We start from the raw sequence: 20,816 nt of genomic DNA, 5'->3' as shown, positions 1-20,816 counted from the left end.
AGAAGAAGAAGAAAAGAAGCCGTCAGAAAGAGAAGACGTCAGAAGAAGAAGAAAAGAAGGTGTCAGAAAGAGAAGGCGTCAGAAGAAGAAGAAAAGAATTCGTCAGAAAGAGAAGACGTCTGAAGAAGAAGAAAAGAAGGCGTCAGAAAGAGAAGACGTCAGAAAGAGGAGGAAACGTCAGAAGAAGAAGAAAACAGATCTGATTTGATTCAGATCAGAACAATTAGAAAGAAGAAGAAAAGAAGACGACAGAAAATCAAGTAGAAGAAGACGTCAGAAAGAGGAAGAAGAAGAAAACAGACCTGATTTGGTTCACATTAGAACGTTTAGAAAGAAGAAGAAAAAATGACGACAGAAAAGGAAAGAGAAGAAGACGTCAGAAAGAGGAGGAAGAAGAAAACAGATCTGATTTGATTCAGATAAGAACAATTAGAAAGAAGCAGAAAAGCAAGGAGAAGAAGACGTCAGAAAGAGGAAGAAGAAGAAAACGAACCTGATTTGGTTCACATAAGAACGTTTAGAAAGAAGAAGGAAAAAAAACGACAGAAAAGGAAAGAGAAGACGTCAGAAGAAGATGATAAAGAAGAAAACGGATCTGATCTGTAGTAAGAAGAAGTAGAGGAAGGCGTAAAAAAGAGAAGAAGAAGAAAAAGAAGACGGACTTCATCTGATTCACATCAAAAGGATTAGTTGAGAAGGGCCGTGGTAGCCCGATCGGTAGAGTGTCGGATTTGGGGCCGGAGGGTCCTGGGTTCGAACCTGGATGGTCGAAGACCCACCGCCGTCATTAAAGGGGACTGGGCGACGTTAAATATGCTCGTGGTCTCAATGTCCTCCAAGTGAAACGATACCTCTGGGGGTGCTAGTACCAGGTAGCTATTAGCTCTTGGACTAGTTCTAAATTCTCATTAACTGTTCGATCCGGTGATGGTGCTGCCATCTATCGGTATATAAAATAATTGGAGGCAAGGCACTTAGTATGCAGTCCTCGACATAAATACAGTTGTAGTCAGTTGTGACTCTGAATAGGAATAGGATTAGTTGAGAAGGAGAAGAAGACGAAATCAATAGTAGTTTGAGGAATCGCGAATGGTTATCAGAAGTATTGAGAAGAGATATAATGGATGGAGTGAAGACTTTGCATTCGTGAAATCAAGATCCCACGTCACGTGGCAGATTTTAAAGCAAAGCATTGGAAGAAATCAGATTTATTTCGCCGGTTTCACACAAAACGTGCCAACCATTCGTCATAGTTGAGTCACGTGACTTGAGGGCTTTGTGTCAGCTTTTTTATCCCCATTAAAAAAATAAAAAATAAAGAAAAAAATTTGTTTGAATTTTCACATCTTGAAATCAAATTATGTTTTTCGCAATCACGAGTGTGTATGTGTGTGTGTGTATGTAGGCATGTGTGTTTGTATTTAGGCATGAGTGTATGGGTAGTTGTGTGTTTTTGTGTGTGTGGGGGGGTATCTGTGGGTGTGTGTGTGTGTTTATGTGTCTGTATGCATGTGTGTGTATGTATGCGTGTGTGTGTAGGATATGGATACAACCTGGAGGCGGCTTTCGCTATAGGAGCAGCATCGTGAGGAGCCGGTCGACGGTGGTGCTGCAGAGGGTGCTGGCGGGAAAATAAAATCATAGGAACGCCAAAAACAGTCAAATGAAAGCAATAAACAATCGTGATTGCTCAAAAAAATAAAATTCAAATTTAAAAAAAAAAAATCTTTCTTTAATATTTATGGAATGATTTTGTTTATTAATAGATGGTGAATCAGTGAAAACAATTTCAAAACTCTAAACTGATTAATAAATGTTTTTACTTCCTTTTATAAAAAAGGAAGCATTGTATTCGCGAAAAAATTTTAACTCAAAAATCGGCCTTCATTTCCATTTTTCTCCCCCCCGAATGAATGTTGAGATTTTTTTCGACCCGACCACACGTGGATATATGCCTAGGAACCTACAGACACCCGAAATATCCATTTCGACGATCCCCGAGTTAATTACAGCGAATTTTCTCGTGACGTTCGTATGTACATATGCATGTGCGTATGTGTGTATGTATCTCGCATAACTCAAAAACAGTATGTCCTAGAAAGTTGAAATTTGGTACGTAGACTCCTAGTGGGGCCTAGTTGTGCACCGTCCTTTTGGTTGCATTCGGATGTTCCTAAGAGGGTCTTTTGTTCCTTTTTGGGAGGAAATCATTGTTAATTTCGATGTAAACTCAAGTAGTGTTATTTTGTCGGACACTTGGCGATATATCGCCAGTCTTTTAGTCGCCAAGTTTTGTCGCCAACTTGGCGACAAATTTGGTGGATGTTTTTGAGCAATCACGATTGCTTATTGCTTTCATTTGACTGTTTTTGGCGTGCTATCATTTTATTTATCACCGCCACCCTCCGCAGCATCACCGTCGACCGGCTCCTCACGATGCTGCTCCTCTAGCGAAAGCCGTCTCCAGGTTGCGCCCATGTCCTACACACACGCGCATACATACACAACTGCACACACACGCACGCACACACACATACACAAACGCATACATAAACACATACACACACGCATACATACAGACACCTACACATACACACACAAAAACATACACACACACATACACACAACTACCCACACATTCATGCCTGCACACAGACACAAACACATATGCCTACACACACACATCCCCCACACACACACATTCATACACACAACTACCCACACACTTATGCCAGCACACAGACACAAACACACATGCCTACACACACATACATATACCCCCCCCCACACACACACATACCCCCACACACAAACACACACGCCTACATACACACACTCGTGATTGCGAAAAACATAATTTGAAGTCAAGATGTCAAAATTCAAATTAATTTTTTTTTTAATTTTAACTTTGGTTTCAATTCGGCCTCTGTCGGTGATATTTAGAGAGTAAATAATTGAATCACATTAAAATTGCCAATAATGGGGGAAATGACATAAAATTGGAGTAAACGGAAGTCATGTGATTCTTAAATCAGCTCGTTTCAAAATGTATTCACACAAAATTATCATAAATTATCAAAACTATCATAAGATGGACGAGTAATTTACGAAATTATCATAACGTGGAACCGTAACATGGGCACAAGCCAAAATTGGCGAGATACGAAATTATCATAGCGTGGAACTGTAACATGGGTACAAGCCAATGGGCGAGAAAATTCACCATACATTATTTGTAAATATACAGGCGAACCAAAAAACCTTTTAATTTTTCTATCACGGGCAAAGCCGTGCGGGATAGTATTAAATAAAATCTTTTAGCTCATAAACAGAACCCTTCAGGTTCGACTGAAAAATGGTTTTTTTGGGGCTCATGGGGGGGGGGGGGGGTTCTGACCCCCCTATCCCCCCCTTGGCTACGCCACTGATTTCACCTTAAAGAAAAGAAAAAAAAAACCTCTAACCTTCAATGACCACTTCCTTCTCTCGTTCCAGAAACAGCACGACTCCTCCCTCAACGACTACGACGCCATCGTGTAATAATTTAAATTACGTATTAATTTACGTATTAATTTTGATTAAATTAATACGTAAATGATTTAGTAAATGAATGAGCGAGTAAACAAAATAAACTATTTCCATTTGCCGCGCATGTACTTGATTGAGTGTATAAAATATTAAAAATTAAAATAAGCGTAACATTAACTAAGTAGTAAATATTTTACTGAGTATTATAAGGTCTCAATTAATATTTAAAATGTTAATAACAAGAACTTTATAATTTTATAATAAAAAAGATAATCACGTGAGTTGAGGGCTTTGTGTCAGCTTTTGCACCCCAGTAAAAAAAACGAGTTAAATTCAAATGAAAAAAATCTTTCTTTAATATTTATGGAATGATTTTGTTTATTATTAAACGGTAAATCGGTGAAAAAAATTTCAAAACTCTAAACTGCTTCATTTTTTTTTTTTTTTTTTTTTTTTTCAAAATGTGTCCCGAACCCCATTGACGACCACTTCCTTCTTTCATTTCAGAAACAGCACGACTCCTCCCTCAACGACTACGACGCCATCGTGTACCCCAAAGACTCCGACGAATCAGAATACCCGGGCTCTTTCGAACGAATTCCGCGGAAACCTCCCCCGCCCACCCCCTTCCATCGCGACCCGGCGACTGCCGCGCCCTCAGAACCGACACCGGATTCGGAATCCGAACCGGAGGACGTGGAGCAGGTGTCAGTGGAGCGGGGTTCGGAAGGGAGACCGAACGCTGCCGAGAAAGACGATCCGGAGCAGTTCCTGTACGAAATCATCACCAAGCCGCCTACGACCAGAACGCCGCCGCCTACGACGACGATGAGGGCGGTGTTCAAGTAAGTTGCCTTTTCTATTCGTCAGCATTGTTACACATTTTTTTTTAACAGGTGTCATTTTTAACCCCCGTTGCAAAAAAGAAGGGGGTTATACATTTGACGTGTGTCAAACTGTCTTTTGGAATGGTAGGTTACGTTCGGAATGGTAGTTTACGTTACTGGTCGACCAATGACTAACCAGAGCGTTCTAATAGAGTCAGGAGTGCCCACAGGAGGATTATGGCGTTAGCTGCACCATCAAAATTTTTGAGAGGAATTGTTAATTTTTTTAAATTCACCAAATTAAATTTATTTATTGATTTATTAAATCTTAAATTTATTTTATTTTATTCTGTTGATATTTTATTTCATTTATTTATTTAGTTTGCGTGTGTGTGTGTATGTCCTTAAAAGTCAAAACTTTGCTAATAAAATAATAATACTAAATAATAATTAAAAATAAATAAATAAAAAATATTAAAAAAAATAAATTAGTTAAAAAAGAGAGATAAAAATAAAAAAGGAAAAGAGGGTTGAGAAAAAATGGGGGGGGGGGGCGAATTTGCGCTCTTAATCTTGGGGGGGGGGAAGGGCACCCCTGAATAGAATAACCAATTAACTGGTTGTTTCCGAAGTCGTTCTAATAGTTATACCGGTACATGCACCGGCCCTCAATTTAAGCTGGTTGATTGAACCACGTGACGTTTTTAACCAATAATAACAATTTTTACCTGCGCGGTATTCGTCTGCGCAAGTATCCAGGGATCAACCGAAAGCGTTCGATGAAGCATCGGTTGGTGAATAACCGCTGACGTCATTAGCTGTCACGTGATCAACCGACCGGTAGCGCTACGCCAACGAAACGTCATACAAACAAGTGCAAAAGAAAACGCTTTGCAATGACATACATCAAAATATCTTAAATTTTATGTATTCTTCGTATCTGTGCTATAAAAAAAATAAATAAATCAATAAATAAAAATTAGATATCAACTATCGAAAATCTCGGCTACTGAGAAGAGATAGAAGGGAAGGAGTGAAGACTGTCATTCGTGACCACAAGTCACGTGATAAACTTTATTGCGAAGCAATTTCGGAAATCAGGCTTCTTTCGCTAGTCTCTCGCAAAACGTAGGAACCATTCGTCGATGTTGAGTCACGTGATTTGGGGTCTTTGCCTCAGTTTTTGCTAAACCAATGATTGGACGTTCCCTCCATTTAAATAATCCACGATAAATAGAAAAATGTAGGAACTTAATAATAACATTTAATTTGAAAAATGAAGCAATTAACGATCATTAGTGGCGACATTCAGTCGCAAAATTTTACTATAACCCAGAATTTCTTACTTTTGAGTTATAATTTTGTCCAGGTTTCACATATGATAAAATATTCAAGTTATACATTTTAATAATTAAGTTAATTCTTTAATTTATTTCATAAAATATAGAACTATTTGTCACTTGCAGGTAACGAGCAACACATTCGATTTAAGTCACGTGCTTTTCGCGTCAATATATAAATGTATAATATCTTTCTTGAATTTCACAAAAAAGTGCTTGATAAGGTTTCTGATATTTCTTTTTTTGAAGAAGAAGAAGAGTGGTAATCCGGAGAAATTACTTTTAGTTATCAGTGGTCACTCGACATTCGCACACAATCAAAATCAATGACAAAATCAAAATCAATGAAAATCACGATCAAATACAATCATTTAATCTTTATTGTTTAGGGGTGAAGAAATGAATTTTTATTTGTCGATGCTTTCAAAGTCTTATTCATGCAGTATGAATTCAACCTCATTCTTTATGTTTTTTTTCTTCTGCAGGACAACAACTCCACCCCTCCCCACCACCACCACTGTTGCGGATCCCTTGACTTTCGCACCTTTTGATAGCGTAGACACCAACAGAGCTCTCGAACCAGGTAGCTTTCTTGCTCAAACGATCTTTTTGTTAAAAGATGAAACAATTTAAAAGATTCCGAAAATATGCAATGCATCATACTGTCCACCTCCGAGAAGTTGAGCTATGGCCGTGAGCAAGTCCATTACTATTTGACCACGGATTGTATGTAATTTGGCAATGTGCCAAGTAAAGACGATTCCATCTGAATTAGTCTAGCAGGTGAGAAGGGAAAATAACACGCGTTTTATAATGTCACTAGTGCCTTATTCATTTATTACATTCTCAGAAATAAAATAAGGGGAAACAAAAATAGTTACCATGGAAACAAAAATAAAATAAAATATTTTCATTTCGTTCAGGAACGTAAAAGCAAAATGGTAAGATCTAAACTTCGTTGTGAATAAATAAATCAATTATTTTTTGCCGCGAGAATATAGATCGAATATACTTCAGATTTAAAAAATGCTCCTGTGAACCAATTTTTCATTTTTACGAAACTAAGGCTAAATAATAGAGAGGCAAAAGTGCACATCTGAAAAAAACCAACTAACATCCCAATGAACTAATAGATACGTCTATTTCCGCCTATAAACCGGAAATTAGCCTTTCCATGTAATGGACGGTCAAACGGTACTTTCAAGGAAGCTCAATCAGTAAGAAGAGGAACGGTTAGACGCAGAATTGGGCTACTATTGCAACCTTTTTATTGGCGAAAAAATCCTGTACTGCTTGATGCTTCTTACCTGACTTATATTGTTCGCCAAATGGGCAATAACACTGCCAACTAAATCCGCACGTCCTTAAGCCGTTTCTCCTCACCCCTATTTCAACAAATGGAATCGTTTAATAGGGAAGTTGCAACCTATTAAACGTTCATATTTTGGCTATTGGATATTGTTAATGGACCCTCAAAACTAAAAAAATTCACCATCGCCGAATTTTAAAACACAGTGATTGATTTTTAGTGTATTTTTAAAAATCCACGCGCAAAAGTGCGCTTTTCTGAAACGTCACGAGCCTACGTCACAGGGCGCGAATGGGCAGCCTTCCGCCGAAGATCCCTTGTTTTCGTACGGACATTTTGAGCGCGCTGATATTTTCACTTTTTAGAAATTCGATAATCCTTTTGAACACAGTATGGAGGCCGGATTCGTTAAAGCACAATCTAAATAATCCTCCTCAAGTAACATCAATGATGATATTCGAATATTTCCGAGAGGATGAGAGGTTTAATGTTCCAGAAATGCGAAGAGTTAAATGCGAGGAGATAAGCCGTTTACGTTTCGTCTTCGAAGTCGAACACTTCCTTCGGCTTCTCCCGTATCGGAAGAGCGCATGACGTCACTTCCTATGCCATTCGACGTCACCAGAGGTTGAACTTTAAAAATTAATTTAAAAAAAATTACTTATCGTATCGCAAAAATTTTTTCACCTATGATGTTCATACATGTTACTCTATCATATAAAAATAAAATTGAAAAATCGAAAACTTCCCCATTGGTCGGGCAGCTGAGCTCAACTTGCCAGAGGTGGATAGTAAGTGTTTTGGTCCGAAAGTGAACTGATCCCCCCTTTTATTTTCAGCATTTCGTCATTTATGGTTGAATGTGAACGGTAACTGTTTGCTACATATCTTAAGTTTGCTGCAGTTCTGCTACAAGTCTTAAGAGGTTATGAAGGAATGAAGAAAGTTATGTTGCGTTTGCTGACCTCAACCGGTAGACCGGTGACTAACCGCAGCGTTCTATGAGAGCTACCGGTTAACTAGTTGCTACCGATGTCGTTCTATGAGCCTCACCGGTTGATCTACCGGTAGACCGCAATTTAAGCTGTTTGATTGGTTGATTGACCCACGTGACATTTTTGACCAATTATAAGCATTTTTCATCTGCGTGTCGTCTGTGCCATGTCTGCACAAGTAACCGGTGATCAACCGAAAGCGTTCGATGAATCATTGGTTGGCGAGCAACCGGTTAGTAACAGCTGACGTCATTAGTTGTTATGTGATCAACCGACCAGTCGAGGTCGTCGAACATAAGCAAAAGCATCGGTAGAAACACTAACCATGTCGTAACACAGCTGAATTCTTGGTCATGTTCTGGCACATGTTTTGAGGCGTGTCGACGATTTGTAAATGTTTCGTCGCAAAACGTCTAGGAGAACATGCCGCAGAATTCGGCTGTGTTATGACATGGTTGGTGTTTATACTGATGCTTATGTCTCTTAGGACTTCAAGGTTACCGTGAGTAACAAAAATTCACCCGTAAACGAGACAATGCTGAAAATAAGCGGGGGATATGTTCACTTTCGGACCATTCTGCATAATAAGTTTTCAAATACAGTAAATGCTTCATTTATTTTACTCTTAATAATGTAATTAAACTGCAAGTTACTACTCCAAGCTAGGGCAGAACTGCTAGCACAGACGTAAAATAAAAATGCTGTACTGTTTAAAAATCTCCAAGAAATTGGAACTCCATAAAGTTTTGTCCTGGGTACACCGTGTGGAGGTAGATCTACTTTGCACCCCCTGGAAGGGGCCGCCGCTTTTATGAATCACGTTCGTTCTAAACAGTTTTGACTCCATAAAGCAGCTCATTCAATAAAGCGGCTAATTCCATAAAACTGGATTTTATTCCGTTTTTGACGATTTGATTCACTAAAGCGGTTGATTCAACTAACCACTGATTCAATTAACCGGCGTCCATTGTAGCATAAGGAAAGAACAGCCAATCATGCATTAAATATCAATAGTGACTTCACGCTCATTGGAGCAACCATGAAAACGTTCTCGTTACTCTCTTTATCTGATGACTTAACACCCACAGTGACAATTTTCCTATTTTATGTGACGACCTTTCACACAATGAAGTAACTATAGTAATAGTCATCATAATTGAAAGTCATTTTCATGGTGAAATAAATAAGATCTAGTGATGGACATAATCGAGAACTTTTGATAATCGAGCACTTCGGATAATCGAGTGATTGATAAATCGAGATCTTTTCAAATCGAAAACTCGAGCGATTGGTAAGACATCTTTTAAAAGGAAGAATTCGAGCGATTGATAATCGAGATCCTTTGAAATCGAGAACTCGAGATTTGATAATCAAGAACTCGAGATGTGATAATCGAAAACTCGAGATCTCCGGAATAGAGCACTTCGCATAATTGAGTGATTGATAATCGAGATCTTTCCAAATCGAAAACTCGAGCGATTGATAAGAGATCTTTTGGAATGGAGAACTCGAGCGATTGATAATCGAGATCATTTGAAATCGAGAACTCAAGATTTGATAATCGAGAACTCGAGATGTGATAATCGAGAACTCGAGATCTCGGGAATAGAGCACTTCGCATAATTGAGTGATTGATAATCGAGATCTTTCCAAATCGAAAACTCGAGCTATTGATAAGAGATCTTTTGGAATAGAGAACTCGAGCGATTGATAATCGAGATCATTTGAAATCGAGAACTCAAGATTTGATAATCGAGAACTCGACATTTGGTAATCGAGAACTCTAGATTTGATAATCAAGAACTCAAGATGTGATAATCGAGAATTCGATATGTGATGATCGAGAACTCGAGATGTGATAGTCGAGAACTCGAGATCTCCGGAATAGAGCACTTCGCATAATTGAGTGATTGATAATCGAGATTTTTCCAAATCGAAAACTCGAGCGATTGATAAGAGATCTTTTGAAATGGAGAACTCGAGCGATTGAAAATCGAGATTATTTGAAATCGAGAACTCGAGATTTGATAATCAAGAACTCGACATTTGATAATCGAGAACTCGAGATTTGATAAAGAACTCAAGATGTGATAATCGAGAATTCGATATGTGATGATCGAGAACTAGAGATGTGACAATCGATAACTCGATATGTGATGATCGAGAACTCGAGATGTGATAATCGAGAGCTCGAGATGTGATAATCGAGAATCCGTGATAATCGAGAACTCGAGATGTGATAATCGAGAACTCGTGATAATAGAGTTCTCGAGTGATCTTGGTTAATCGAGCGATTCAATTATGATAACTCGATTATGCCCATTACTAGTAAGAGCCAACGATCATGTCTGTTGGCTTTTAAACTATGCAGAACCAATGACGTTAGCTCGATGGCGACGACGATGGTTTTGTCGCTGTCGCAATTAGTGCGAAATTCTTTATTCTTCTCCGTTCCTTAACACCACATAACATGAAGACACAATAATAAAAAACAAAAAAGCAAGTTAATTCTTTGTCACTCTCCCCTATGCTTGCAGCCACGTCCCCTTCAGCGACAAAGACTTAGTCCCGCTAGATGGCGCTGACACTTTCGGACCTAGAAAATTTATGACTTTTCTGTGCTAAACCAATGCAACTCTGATCTGCTTTGTGCATCCACCAATCAATGACAAGCTTCAAAGTTGGATTATTTTTGTTGGATGCCGCCCATTTTGACCGCTAGAGGCGCTGAACGAAATCCTGTGCATCCACCAATCAATGACAAGTTTCAAAGTTTGATAATTTTTGATTGGACGTCGCCCGTTTTAACCGCAAGAGGCACTGAAAGAAATCCTGTACATTCACCAATCAATGACAAGCTTCAAATTTGGATTATTTTTGATTGGACGTCGCCCATTTTGAGCACAAGGGGCCTGAACGGAATCCTGTGCATCCACCAATCAACAGCAACGTAATGGAAAACAGGGATTCTCTGTAGCGCCCTCTTAGTTGCCATGAGTTTCAGCGATTGTCACGGCCTGTAAGCGTAAGTGAATTTAGAGGGGGCCATGCTTTGTGGTTGTTGATTCGATGAACTTGGCTGTTCTTCTTTGTCTCTTTACTCCCCGTGACATGTTGACGAAAGTATAATTGGATGCCTTAATTTTCGTTCCCGCCCCGCAGCTTGCGGCCACGCCCCCTTCACCCCGTTCATCGCCGGAGGAACGGAGTCCAAGCCCAACCAGTGGCCATGGATGGTGAGTTTCATTTCTGTTCTTAAAATGTATAGTCATAATATAATCAATGTGTCGGGCACTGCAATTTTACTGTTTATTTATTTATTTTTCGTTCACGCCGGTTCTGATATATTGTTTGACCATCGATTACATGGAAAGGCTGATTTCTGGTTTATAGGCGGAAATGGACGTATCTATTAGTTTATAGGGGTGTTAGTTGATTTGCTACAGATGTGCACTTTTGCCTCTCTATTATTTAGCCTTAGTTCTGTAAGAATGACAATTTGCTCACAGCAACATTTTTTAAATCTAAAGTGCATTCGATGTATATTCTCACGGCAAAAATGAATTCATTTATTGATTCACAACAAAGTTGTTGAGCTTACCATTTTGCTTTTACGTTCCTGAACGAAATGGAAATATTTTCTTTTATTTTTGCTGTTTCCATGGTAACAATTTTTGTTTCCCCTTATTTTATTTTAGAGAATGCAATAAATGAATAAGGCACTAGTGACCTTACAAAACGCGTGCATCAAAAAATCCCATCGTTAATTTCCCTTCTCCCCTGCTCGATTCATTCGGATGGAATCGCCTTTATTTGGCAGATTGCCCAATTACATACAATCCGCGGTCAAACAGTACTTCAGTTACACATAACTTCTGCACATCCTGCAGACTATTCACTTATCATCGAAATATACATAACAGTAGGGGCGGACTGGCCAGCGGTCTGATGTGCCCTCCTGTCTATGCGCCCTCAAGTGAACACCTTTTTTAAAATTATTTTTATTATTTCTTTAAAGTGTTTTTATTATTTTTATTTTTTAGTGCAAGTTTCCTTGTTTTTTTTTTTTGATCAATCACGAATGCTTATTGTTCTCACTTGATTGTCCTTGGCGTTACGCTGATTTTTTCCCCCGCCTTCCTCTGCAGCACCACCGTCGGCCGGCCGCCTCATGATGCTGCTCTTCTAGCGAAAATCGTCTCCAGGTAGCGTCACTTACTTGCCTACACTTACACATACACCTACACACACACACTCACATACAAACCTACACATACACACACACAAACACATACACACACCTACACATACACACAACTATCCACACACAAACACACATGCCTACACACATGCATCTCCCCCCCACACACACAAACACAAACGCCTACATACACAAACACTCGTGATTGCGAAAAACATAATTTGAATTCCAGATGTCGAAGTTCAAATTAATTTTTATTTATTTATTCATTTTTTTAATTTTTTACCTTATTTTTTTTAACTTTTTGGTGCAACTTCGTTATTTACTTATTTTATTTATTTATTTATTTGCGCTCACAAACCTGTGCGACTTTACTTCGCTTTTTTTTTTCTTTTCTTTAAACTCGTAAACTGTGTACCAACGGTTTTTACTTTCTTCAATATCTAATATATAGAAAAAAGTATTGGATTCGTGCAAATTTTCGAATTTCGAATTTTGACGGATTCGAACGTTTTGAGGTGTGCTGAGTCCATTTCGACTATTTTTGGAAAATGTCTGTCTGTCTGTGTGTGTGTATGTATGTGTGTGTGTGTGTCACGTCTGTGTGTGACCAGTTTTTTGTGGCCGCTCTACAGCAAAAACTACCGCACGAAATCGAACGAAATTTCGTACACATATGTGCCCGTATGTGAACTTGTGCCCATTGGTTTTTGGCGCGAATTCTTCCAAGGGGGGTGGAGCAAGAGTTACGCGTGCTTGTTATTCCTCAGGAAGTAACTGGCGAAATCAAACAAAATTTCGTCCATATGTTGCCCCTAACAGGAGCAGGTGCTGATTCAATTTTGGTGTCAATAGCTCAAACGGGGGTTGAGTTATAGAACGTGTTTTGTCGTCAATTGTGACTGCTGTATCTCAAGAAATAACGAACGCAATCAAACAAAATTCTTTTGACAAGTAGCCCTTAGTGGGTATAAGAGCTGATTTTATTTTGGTGTCAACAGCTAAAAAGGGGGTAGCGCAATCGCCCATTCTTTTTTCCCATTGTGAGTGCTTATCTCAAGAAGTAATGCTACGTTCTGGTTGAAATTTGGAATATATGTGAATCCATACGTAAACAGGCTTTGGTTCAATTTTGACGCCAATCGCTCCAAGAGGTGTTTATTTATTTATTTATTTATTTATTTTGCGAATAAAAATAGCTTTATTAGTGCAACAATAAGAAAGATAAATCGTAATCGATTGTCGTCTGCGTATTTCTCGTGATTTTAATTGTATGGAAATGATCCGAAATATTATCTCAATGATTTAAAATTTTTAACTGTTGCCATCTTATGTTTGTTAATAAATAAAATATTTGCAATTAATTCAAGCAAGGCTTTTAAAGTAACTTTCAATTTTCGCTCTTTGTTTTGTTTTTACAATAATGCAGACATTGGAATGGTCGTCAAGTTTTTGCATGTGTAATTTTGTTTTTGTTGGGAATATTGCATATTGTCAAGCATGGGGAGGGATCAGAAAAAGGAAAAATATAGAAGAAAGTTTCGTGATGGCCACAACATACTAGTTTTTTTTTTTTTTTTGCACTTCTTTTTTTATTTTTTGCGCTCTTTGGAGGCCAAGATTGGCGCCCTCTTGCGGGACCCAGACCCCCCCCCCCTGCATAACAGCTGTAAAGGTTTCGGTTCAAACCATCGGTAGGATTTTCTTCGCAATAGGGAAGTTGTAACCTATTAAATGTTCATATTTTGGCTATTGGATATTGTTAATTGACCCTCAAAACTAAAAAATTCACCATTAAAACACCGTGGTTGATTTTTAATGAATTTTTAAAAATCCACGCGCAAAAGTGCGTTCTTCTGAAACGTCACGAGCCTACGTCACAGGGCGCGAATGGGCAGCCTTCCGCCGAAGATCCCTTGTTTTCGCTAGGGACATTTTGAGCGCGCTGATATTTTTGTTTTTTAGAAATTCAATAATCCTTTTGAACACACTATGGAGGCCGGATTCGTTAAAGCACAATCTAAATAATCTTCCTCATGTAACATCAATGAGGATATTCGAATATTTCCGAGAGGATGAGAGGTTTAATGTTCCAGAAACGCGAGGAGATAAGCCTTTTACGTTTCGTCTTCGAAGTCGAATGCGTGATCTTCGGCTTCTACCCTATCGGAAGAGCGCACGACGTCACTTCCTATGCCATTTGACGTCACAAGGGCTTGAACTTCAAAAATTAATTTAAAAAAAAACTACTTATCGTATCGGAAAAATTTTTTCACCTATGATGTTCATACATGTTACTCTATCATATAAAAATAAAATTGAAAAATCGAAAACTTCCCTATTGTACTGCGCCGAATATTTTAAAAGAAAGGAATGAATTTGAAACTTTTTGGTGGGGAAGTTGACAGAACAGTCCCAGTGTTATTTCGTATTGCGTTCTTTTAAGCAGCGAAGTTTTAGTTGTTGCTTTCAATCAGTTGAAGTGCGTGCTCTAGTTTTCCTGGTATTCCACTGCTTTGTCATTTACTACGTACTTTTAAATAGGAAAAAATCATCTTTGTGCAGGACATGAAACAATAAGCAAATCGAAACTTCTACAACGTGCCTCTTAGCAAGTGTCGAGATTGCGAAGGCTTGATTTTCGAGTAAGGAAATTTTTGAGAGGTCCAAGTGATCTCCCGAAACTTCCAATCGGGGAGCCCTGGATGGACTTTATTTCAAAAAATAATATTTTCGATAGTTCTGCACATATTACAATCAGGGCAGTATTTAAGTAGTTGGTTTTTTTTTTTTTTTTAAGTTCAAACCCCCTTCGAAAATTTTCAAAACTATTCCAAAAAATGCATTTTAGTGTACCTTTTTTAATGAAAAAATTATCATTTCTATTTTATAATTTGTTTATTCATTTAATTTTTAATTTTACTTTACAAATTAGAGTGTTATTGAAGAATTATACTTTTTTTTTTTTTTGAGTGAGTGTGAACATCCTTTCTTATGAAACAATTCAACGTTTTCTTTCTAATTTTGAATACCTGACGAGAACAAAAATATCAAAATTCTTTAAATTTGAAAGTGCCAAACTGTATAGTTTTAATATTTCTTATAACTGTCAAAATATATGAATTTGAAAAGTTTTTCTTCACGCTAAAATTTTTATAAAAGCATTGTTCAAAAATGACCTTGTTCAACAATGAATTAATAATTGAAGGCTTACCTACATTTAAGCATGAAATTAGTGAAAAACATCTATAATTCACTTTCTAATTACCTTGGAACATTGGGAAAAATTTTATCTAATGCAGAAAAATCGGGGGGTTCTTTTCAGTATGGAAAAATATACCAAAACGTGCTGATGTGTGCATCACATGATTTCCTTTTACTCCAATTTATTGTCATTTTCTTATTACTGACAGTTTTAATGCGATTCAATAGTTTACTCTCGAAATATCACCAACAGTGGCCAAATTGAAACCAACATTTAAAAATAAAATAAAATCGCCAAATTTGTTGCTAAGTTGGCGACAGAACTTGGCAACCAAAAGACTCGTGATATACCGCCAAGTGTCCGCCAAATTATAACACCACTTGAGTTTACATCGAAATTAACAATGATTTCCAACCAAAAAGGGGCAAAAGAGCATACGAATGCAACCAAAAAAAAGGTGCAAAACTAGACCCCACTAGGATTCTACGTATCAAATTTGAACTTTCTAGGAGTTCTGAGTTCGTTTTTGAGTTATGCGAGATACATACACACATACGCACATACATGCGTACATGCAGACGTCACGAGAAAATTCGTTGTAATTAACTCGGGGATCGTCAAAATGGATATTTCGGGTGTCTGTACGTTCCTAGGCACATATCCACGTGTGGTCGGGTTGAAAAAAAAACTCAACATTCATTTGGGGGTGAGCAAAATGGAAATGAAGGCCGATTTTTGGGTGAAAATTTTTTCGCGAATACAATACTTCCTTTTTCGTAAAAGGAAGTAACAAAGGGATTTCACATTTTTTGTGTGAATCTTCCGAATTAAATTTTTAAATCAGTGTTTATAGGGTAGACTTCTTGCTTTTATTATCTTTTACTTTTGTTCTTATTTACTACATCCTAGATTTTATGAAAGATTATAATCATGAAAACTAACGAAGTAAAAAGCTAAGATAAATTCTTAGTTTCCAATCCCACGAATGAAGTTAATAAATTTATGATGATCAAAACTTCAATTGTCCCGTTAGACACTTGATCCACTAATTCAAGTACTACTTCGATATGAGGACATGAGATGGAGACGTGTTAGAGTTTTGGTTTGGTTAGAGTTTTGGAGCTATCAACCTCGGGTTTTCGTTCAAAAGGGCACATCACGTTTTTTTAACAAAAGGCACATATCCGAAAATAAAAGGTGATATCTCCCTGATTTTTTTTTTCATGAAAATTTGTCACTCTTTGACATGATCTGCTGTGCCATTGTGCTCAATTATATGCACAGAAAATATAATAAAACTGTTTTACTCTTAGATTAATTTGCTTTTTTTTTTTTCACCTCCTGAACATTTTTGGAAAATGCATATGTTCCCTTTGATAAACTAGTCCTAATATATTAATTTTTAACACGCTTTTATTAGCTTCACCTGTATGTATGTATGTATGTATGTATGCAGCTCAAATTTCGCCCACTTCCTGCGATCGGATTCTTTTGAAATTTGGCATGCGACCTCAGACCCGATGACAATGCAATATTCTATAATCAAATTAATTAATTAACTCTTTTGATTTTTAGTTTCCTCCCATTTTAATCAATATTTTGGCATAAATCCAACAATGTGAAAAAGGAAAATTAAAAAAAATACATCGAAAAATGCTCGCAAGAATTATTTAAAAATATCTACAAAAAACCTTTCATTTTTCTGCATCGGACAAAATTTGTTCCAATGTTCTAAGATAATTAGAACATGAAATATAATTGTTTTTAAATCATTTCATGGCAAAATTTAGGTGAGCCTTCCGTTGGAAATTCATTGCTGATCAGACCATTGTTGAACAAAACTTTTATTCAAATGTATCTCTAATTTTCAAAGTAATGTAGATATGAATTCCGCACACATACATCGATGACTGAGATGGATTAGTTGGATTAGACAATTACTCCACAGGCAATTAAGCAGCGAAGTTGATTGTTTTTAGAGCTCGGCTATTACACTTTAAGGGGTACAATAGTCCTTTTTGGAGTTCGAGAGACCACGTTTCGAATGCCACCTGAGACCTTTAGTCGCTTTTTTTGGGCAAAGTTTATAAATATATATAAGATTTTGAACAATGTTGAAATGAATAATTTTTTGGGAAACAAGTTAAACTAAAAAGAAGAAAATAAAATAATAGTTTAAAAAACTAAAAAAAAAAAAAAACACGCTTTCGTAGCAAAATGAACTAAAAAGTGAAAAATAATCTTTGGATGATAGTAGTTGACCAATCAATTAATTTTAATGTAATATAAAAAAGCGTGGGGGGTTTCTTATCAGTTGTATTGAATTTCTTCCATTTGTTGTCCATGCAAAAATGTAAATGGACAGCCCCCCACGCTTTTTGTATTACATTAAAATTAAGTGATTGGTCAACTACTATCACCCAAAGATTATTTTTCACTTTTTAGTTCATTTTGCTACAAAAGCGTGTTTTTTAGTTTTTTAATTTCTTTCAAATTATTGTTTTTAAAGTCAGTGTGTTTTTGAGTGTGTTTTGAGTGTCGGTGAAATTAAGACCTTTTCCACCTGAGTTCCGAGAAATATAGGGCTCCGTCCTTTTCCGTAAAGAAAAAATAAGTTCCAAAGCTAGTTAAGAACTCCGCACAAAACATTTCGAAAAAAGAAAAAGAATTTCTAATAAAAATGCAAATGTGTTCCTTCATTTTCCCTACAAAATTCCTTTTAGATGGACTCTCTTCTTAAATCTGACGATTCCATTAAATCCCGAGCAATCTGGAAGGGGGAGGAGGGTGGGGGAGTAGGCAGGAGGAAACTCAGCAAACTTCGCGATCAATTAGGCGGGAATTAATAAGTACAGGTAGGAGAAACGAGTTGACCTTGCGATTTTACGCACGGGAGCTATTTGTTCTCTAGAAGATACAATAACAAGTTCAAGAGAAGGAGGGGGAAGTGATTGTTTATTGGAATGCTCTGTTGAAATTGAGCACGCAAATTGTTACTTTTTCCCTTCTTTTGTCACGCATTTTTTTTTTTTTTTGGTTACGAGCTATTGAATTGTATTTGCAGTTATATTTTGCAGTCGAATATGAAGTCATGATTGAAAATATCGTCTTTTCAGGGAGACAGTAGGATATCTTACTGTTATGCAGAGACTAAGATGTCTCAATTTTTTTTTAATTTAATACGCCATCCCTTTGTACACAATCAACAATGTTAAATTTAACAAATTGTGGGATGACGTATGTGAAAATTTGCAAACAACCCACATGGGTAACATTCAATATATATATATATATATATATATATATATATATATATGCATACACATATATATATATATATATATATATATATATATATATATATATATATATATATATATATATATATATATATATATATATATATATATATATATATATATATATATATATACTAGCTGCGTTGCCCGGCTTTGCCCGGCTGGCCTTGAAAATTAAAATTGCGTCAAGTGACGTATAATCAACAATCAGGCGTAAAAAATAAATTAAAAAAACATCATGATTTCCCTTCCAAACAAGAGATATTAAAATACTTTTAAGAAATTAAATCCAGAAAGATGGATTTAAAATGCGTAACCATAGAAACACAAAATAAAATAAGTTTAAGGAATTAAAATGCGAAAGAAAATGGTTAACAATTTGAATGGAATCGAGATTTCTTAAACTTGATTTAAAAAGGATTGTCACTTTTTTTCCTTTCGAGATAAGAGCTTATTTTTTGGACCATAGGTCGAGTTAGAGCTGGAGTTAAAAAGGTCACTTTTTCCAATGGCGTCAAAAAGAAAGCAGTGGGACAATTCCTTCACTTTTTATTGAGAGATTTATTGAAGAAAGTGGTGCCAAAATTTCAGCTAAGCCTAAAAAAATTCGAGCTAAAAACGCCAATAACTCCCTCTAATAAAGTTAGAGCATTGGAACAAATTGCGTAGAACGCGAAAAATTCTACCCTTTCTAACGATATGCAATATAAATATGTGCAAGCAATTTTTCACCCCCATTTTCGAGAATTTACGTGAAAATTGGGCCTAAATTGGAATGAAAAAAGAACTATTCATCGAGTTTTTTTTTCAAACAGGTCTGCAAACCTTCTCAGGACTTAAAGGAACAAACTGCGAAAATTTCAGCGAAGTCGGCTGGGTAGTTCTCGAGTTTTGCGAGTTCAAACACACAGACGCGTTTTGGAGACTTCATTTTGTACTGTGTAGAGATATGAATAAACAATCTAAATAAAATTGAAGATGCAAAACGCAAGAACATAAAAATGAAAAAGGTGAACTAGGGACCGACACTTTCTCAAGGGGAGGACTGGTCCCTAAGTTCGCAATGCCCTTTCTGTTTAGCAAGAGGGAAGGTCCCAATAACTTGCTACCCTCCCCGACATGGGGAGGGTAGTTTTTATGTTCTTGCGTTTTGCATCGTCAATTTTATTTAGATTGTTTATTCATGAATATGTTTGTACTGTTTTTTGTTTCTAGCAGCTTTGCGCTGCCATTACAGTACACTTTAGTATTTATTCTTTCATTTTTCAATGTCTTTGAATTTATATTTAAAATATGTTCTTAACCCATTAACCGCCGAAACTCGAAATCGTTATTTTTTTTTGGATAAAAATCATAAAAGTTATTATTCTGAACCGATATAATAGTAATATGCTTAAAAAAGAGCAAAAATGCACGTACTTTTACAAATATAAGGGTGTTGCGTTGACGCAACGTCAGCGGAAAAGGAGTATTAATGCTAAGTAGTTTTATCAGAAATTCTTCAGCAGTTTCAATGTTTTTTATACACAGGACATTTTTATAATCTTAGTTATGGGTCTTAAACTAGCCGAGCACTTTAGAAGAAACTGAAATTTATATAAAATAAGAACAGAAATGCATTTTAGAAATGTTAAATTTGTTTGCATACAAATTTGTTTGTTCTACAAGATGCGATAAAACATCGGAATCAAAAAAAAAAAATTAAAAATATCAACACTAGCTTTACATTCTAGAGTGTGTCTTACAGCTTGAATGAGGACCTGTTCTTCATTTTTTGGTTGATACCTATCAATTGGTTCCTGTTTTGTCCATCGCTAATCTTCTGTTTTTCGTTTTTTAGTTTTTTTACTGCGGGATTTGGAACAATTGAACTTTTTTTTACGTGGACTTCAACTTCGCCTGCATTATCGCTCGATAAAACTTCATTATCATTATTTAAAATGTTGTCATTGCCTTCTACTTCATCACTAGCTTCTGTTATTTCTGGTGGTACAACAACAATATATGTTTCTTCATTTTCATTATCATTATCATCTGAGTTTTGATCGTAAATCTGTTCCAATGCTTCTTCCAAAGTTAGATATCTTGTTCTGGGCATTTCGAAAGGAAGAC

At 36.6% G+C, this 20,816-nt stretch overlaps 1 protein-coding gene across 1 annotated transcript in view; it reads left to right on the top strand.

Annotated features, from left to right (window-relative positions):
* The window catches only part of LOC129233139 (clotting factor G beta subunit-like), a 60,273-nt gene that overhangs the window by 19,035 nt on the left and 20,422 nt on the right, over positions 1-20,816 (top strand). Inside the window, exons 4-6 of the mRNA XM_054867202.1 lie at positions 4,036-4,373; positions 6,181-6,278; positions 11,162-11,235. Coding sequence (XP_054723177.1) covers positions 4,036-4,373; positions 6,181-6,278; positions 11,162-11,235 — 510 coding nt within the window. The remainder of the gene's footprint in view (positions 1-4,035; positions 4,374-6,180; positions 6,279-11,161; positions 11,236-20,816) is intronic.

Source organism: Uloborus diversus, unplaced genomic scaffold (genome assembly GCF_026930045.1).
Source record: "Uloborus diversus isolate 005 unplaced genomic scaffold, Udiv.v.3.1 scaffold_18, whole genome shotgun sequence".
In the NCBI taxonomy this organism is placed as follows: Eukaryota; Metazoa; Arthropoda; class Arachnida; order Araneae; family Uloboridae; genus Uloborus; species Uloborus diversus.
The sequence above is the reverse complement of the archived record's forward strand: the minus strand, read 5'-3'. Positions and strand labels throughout refer to the sequence as shown.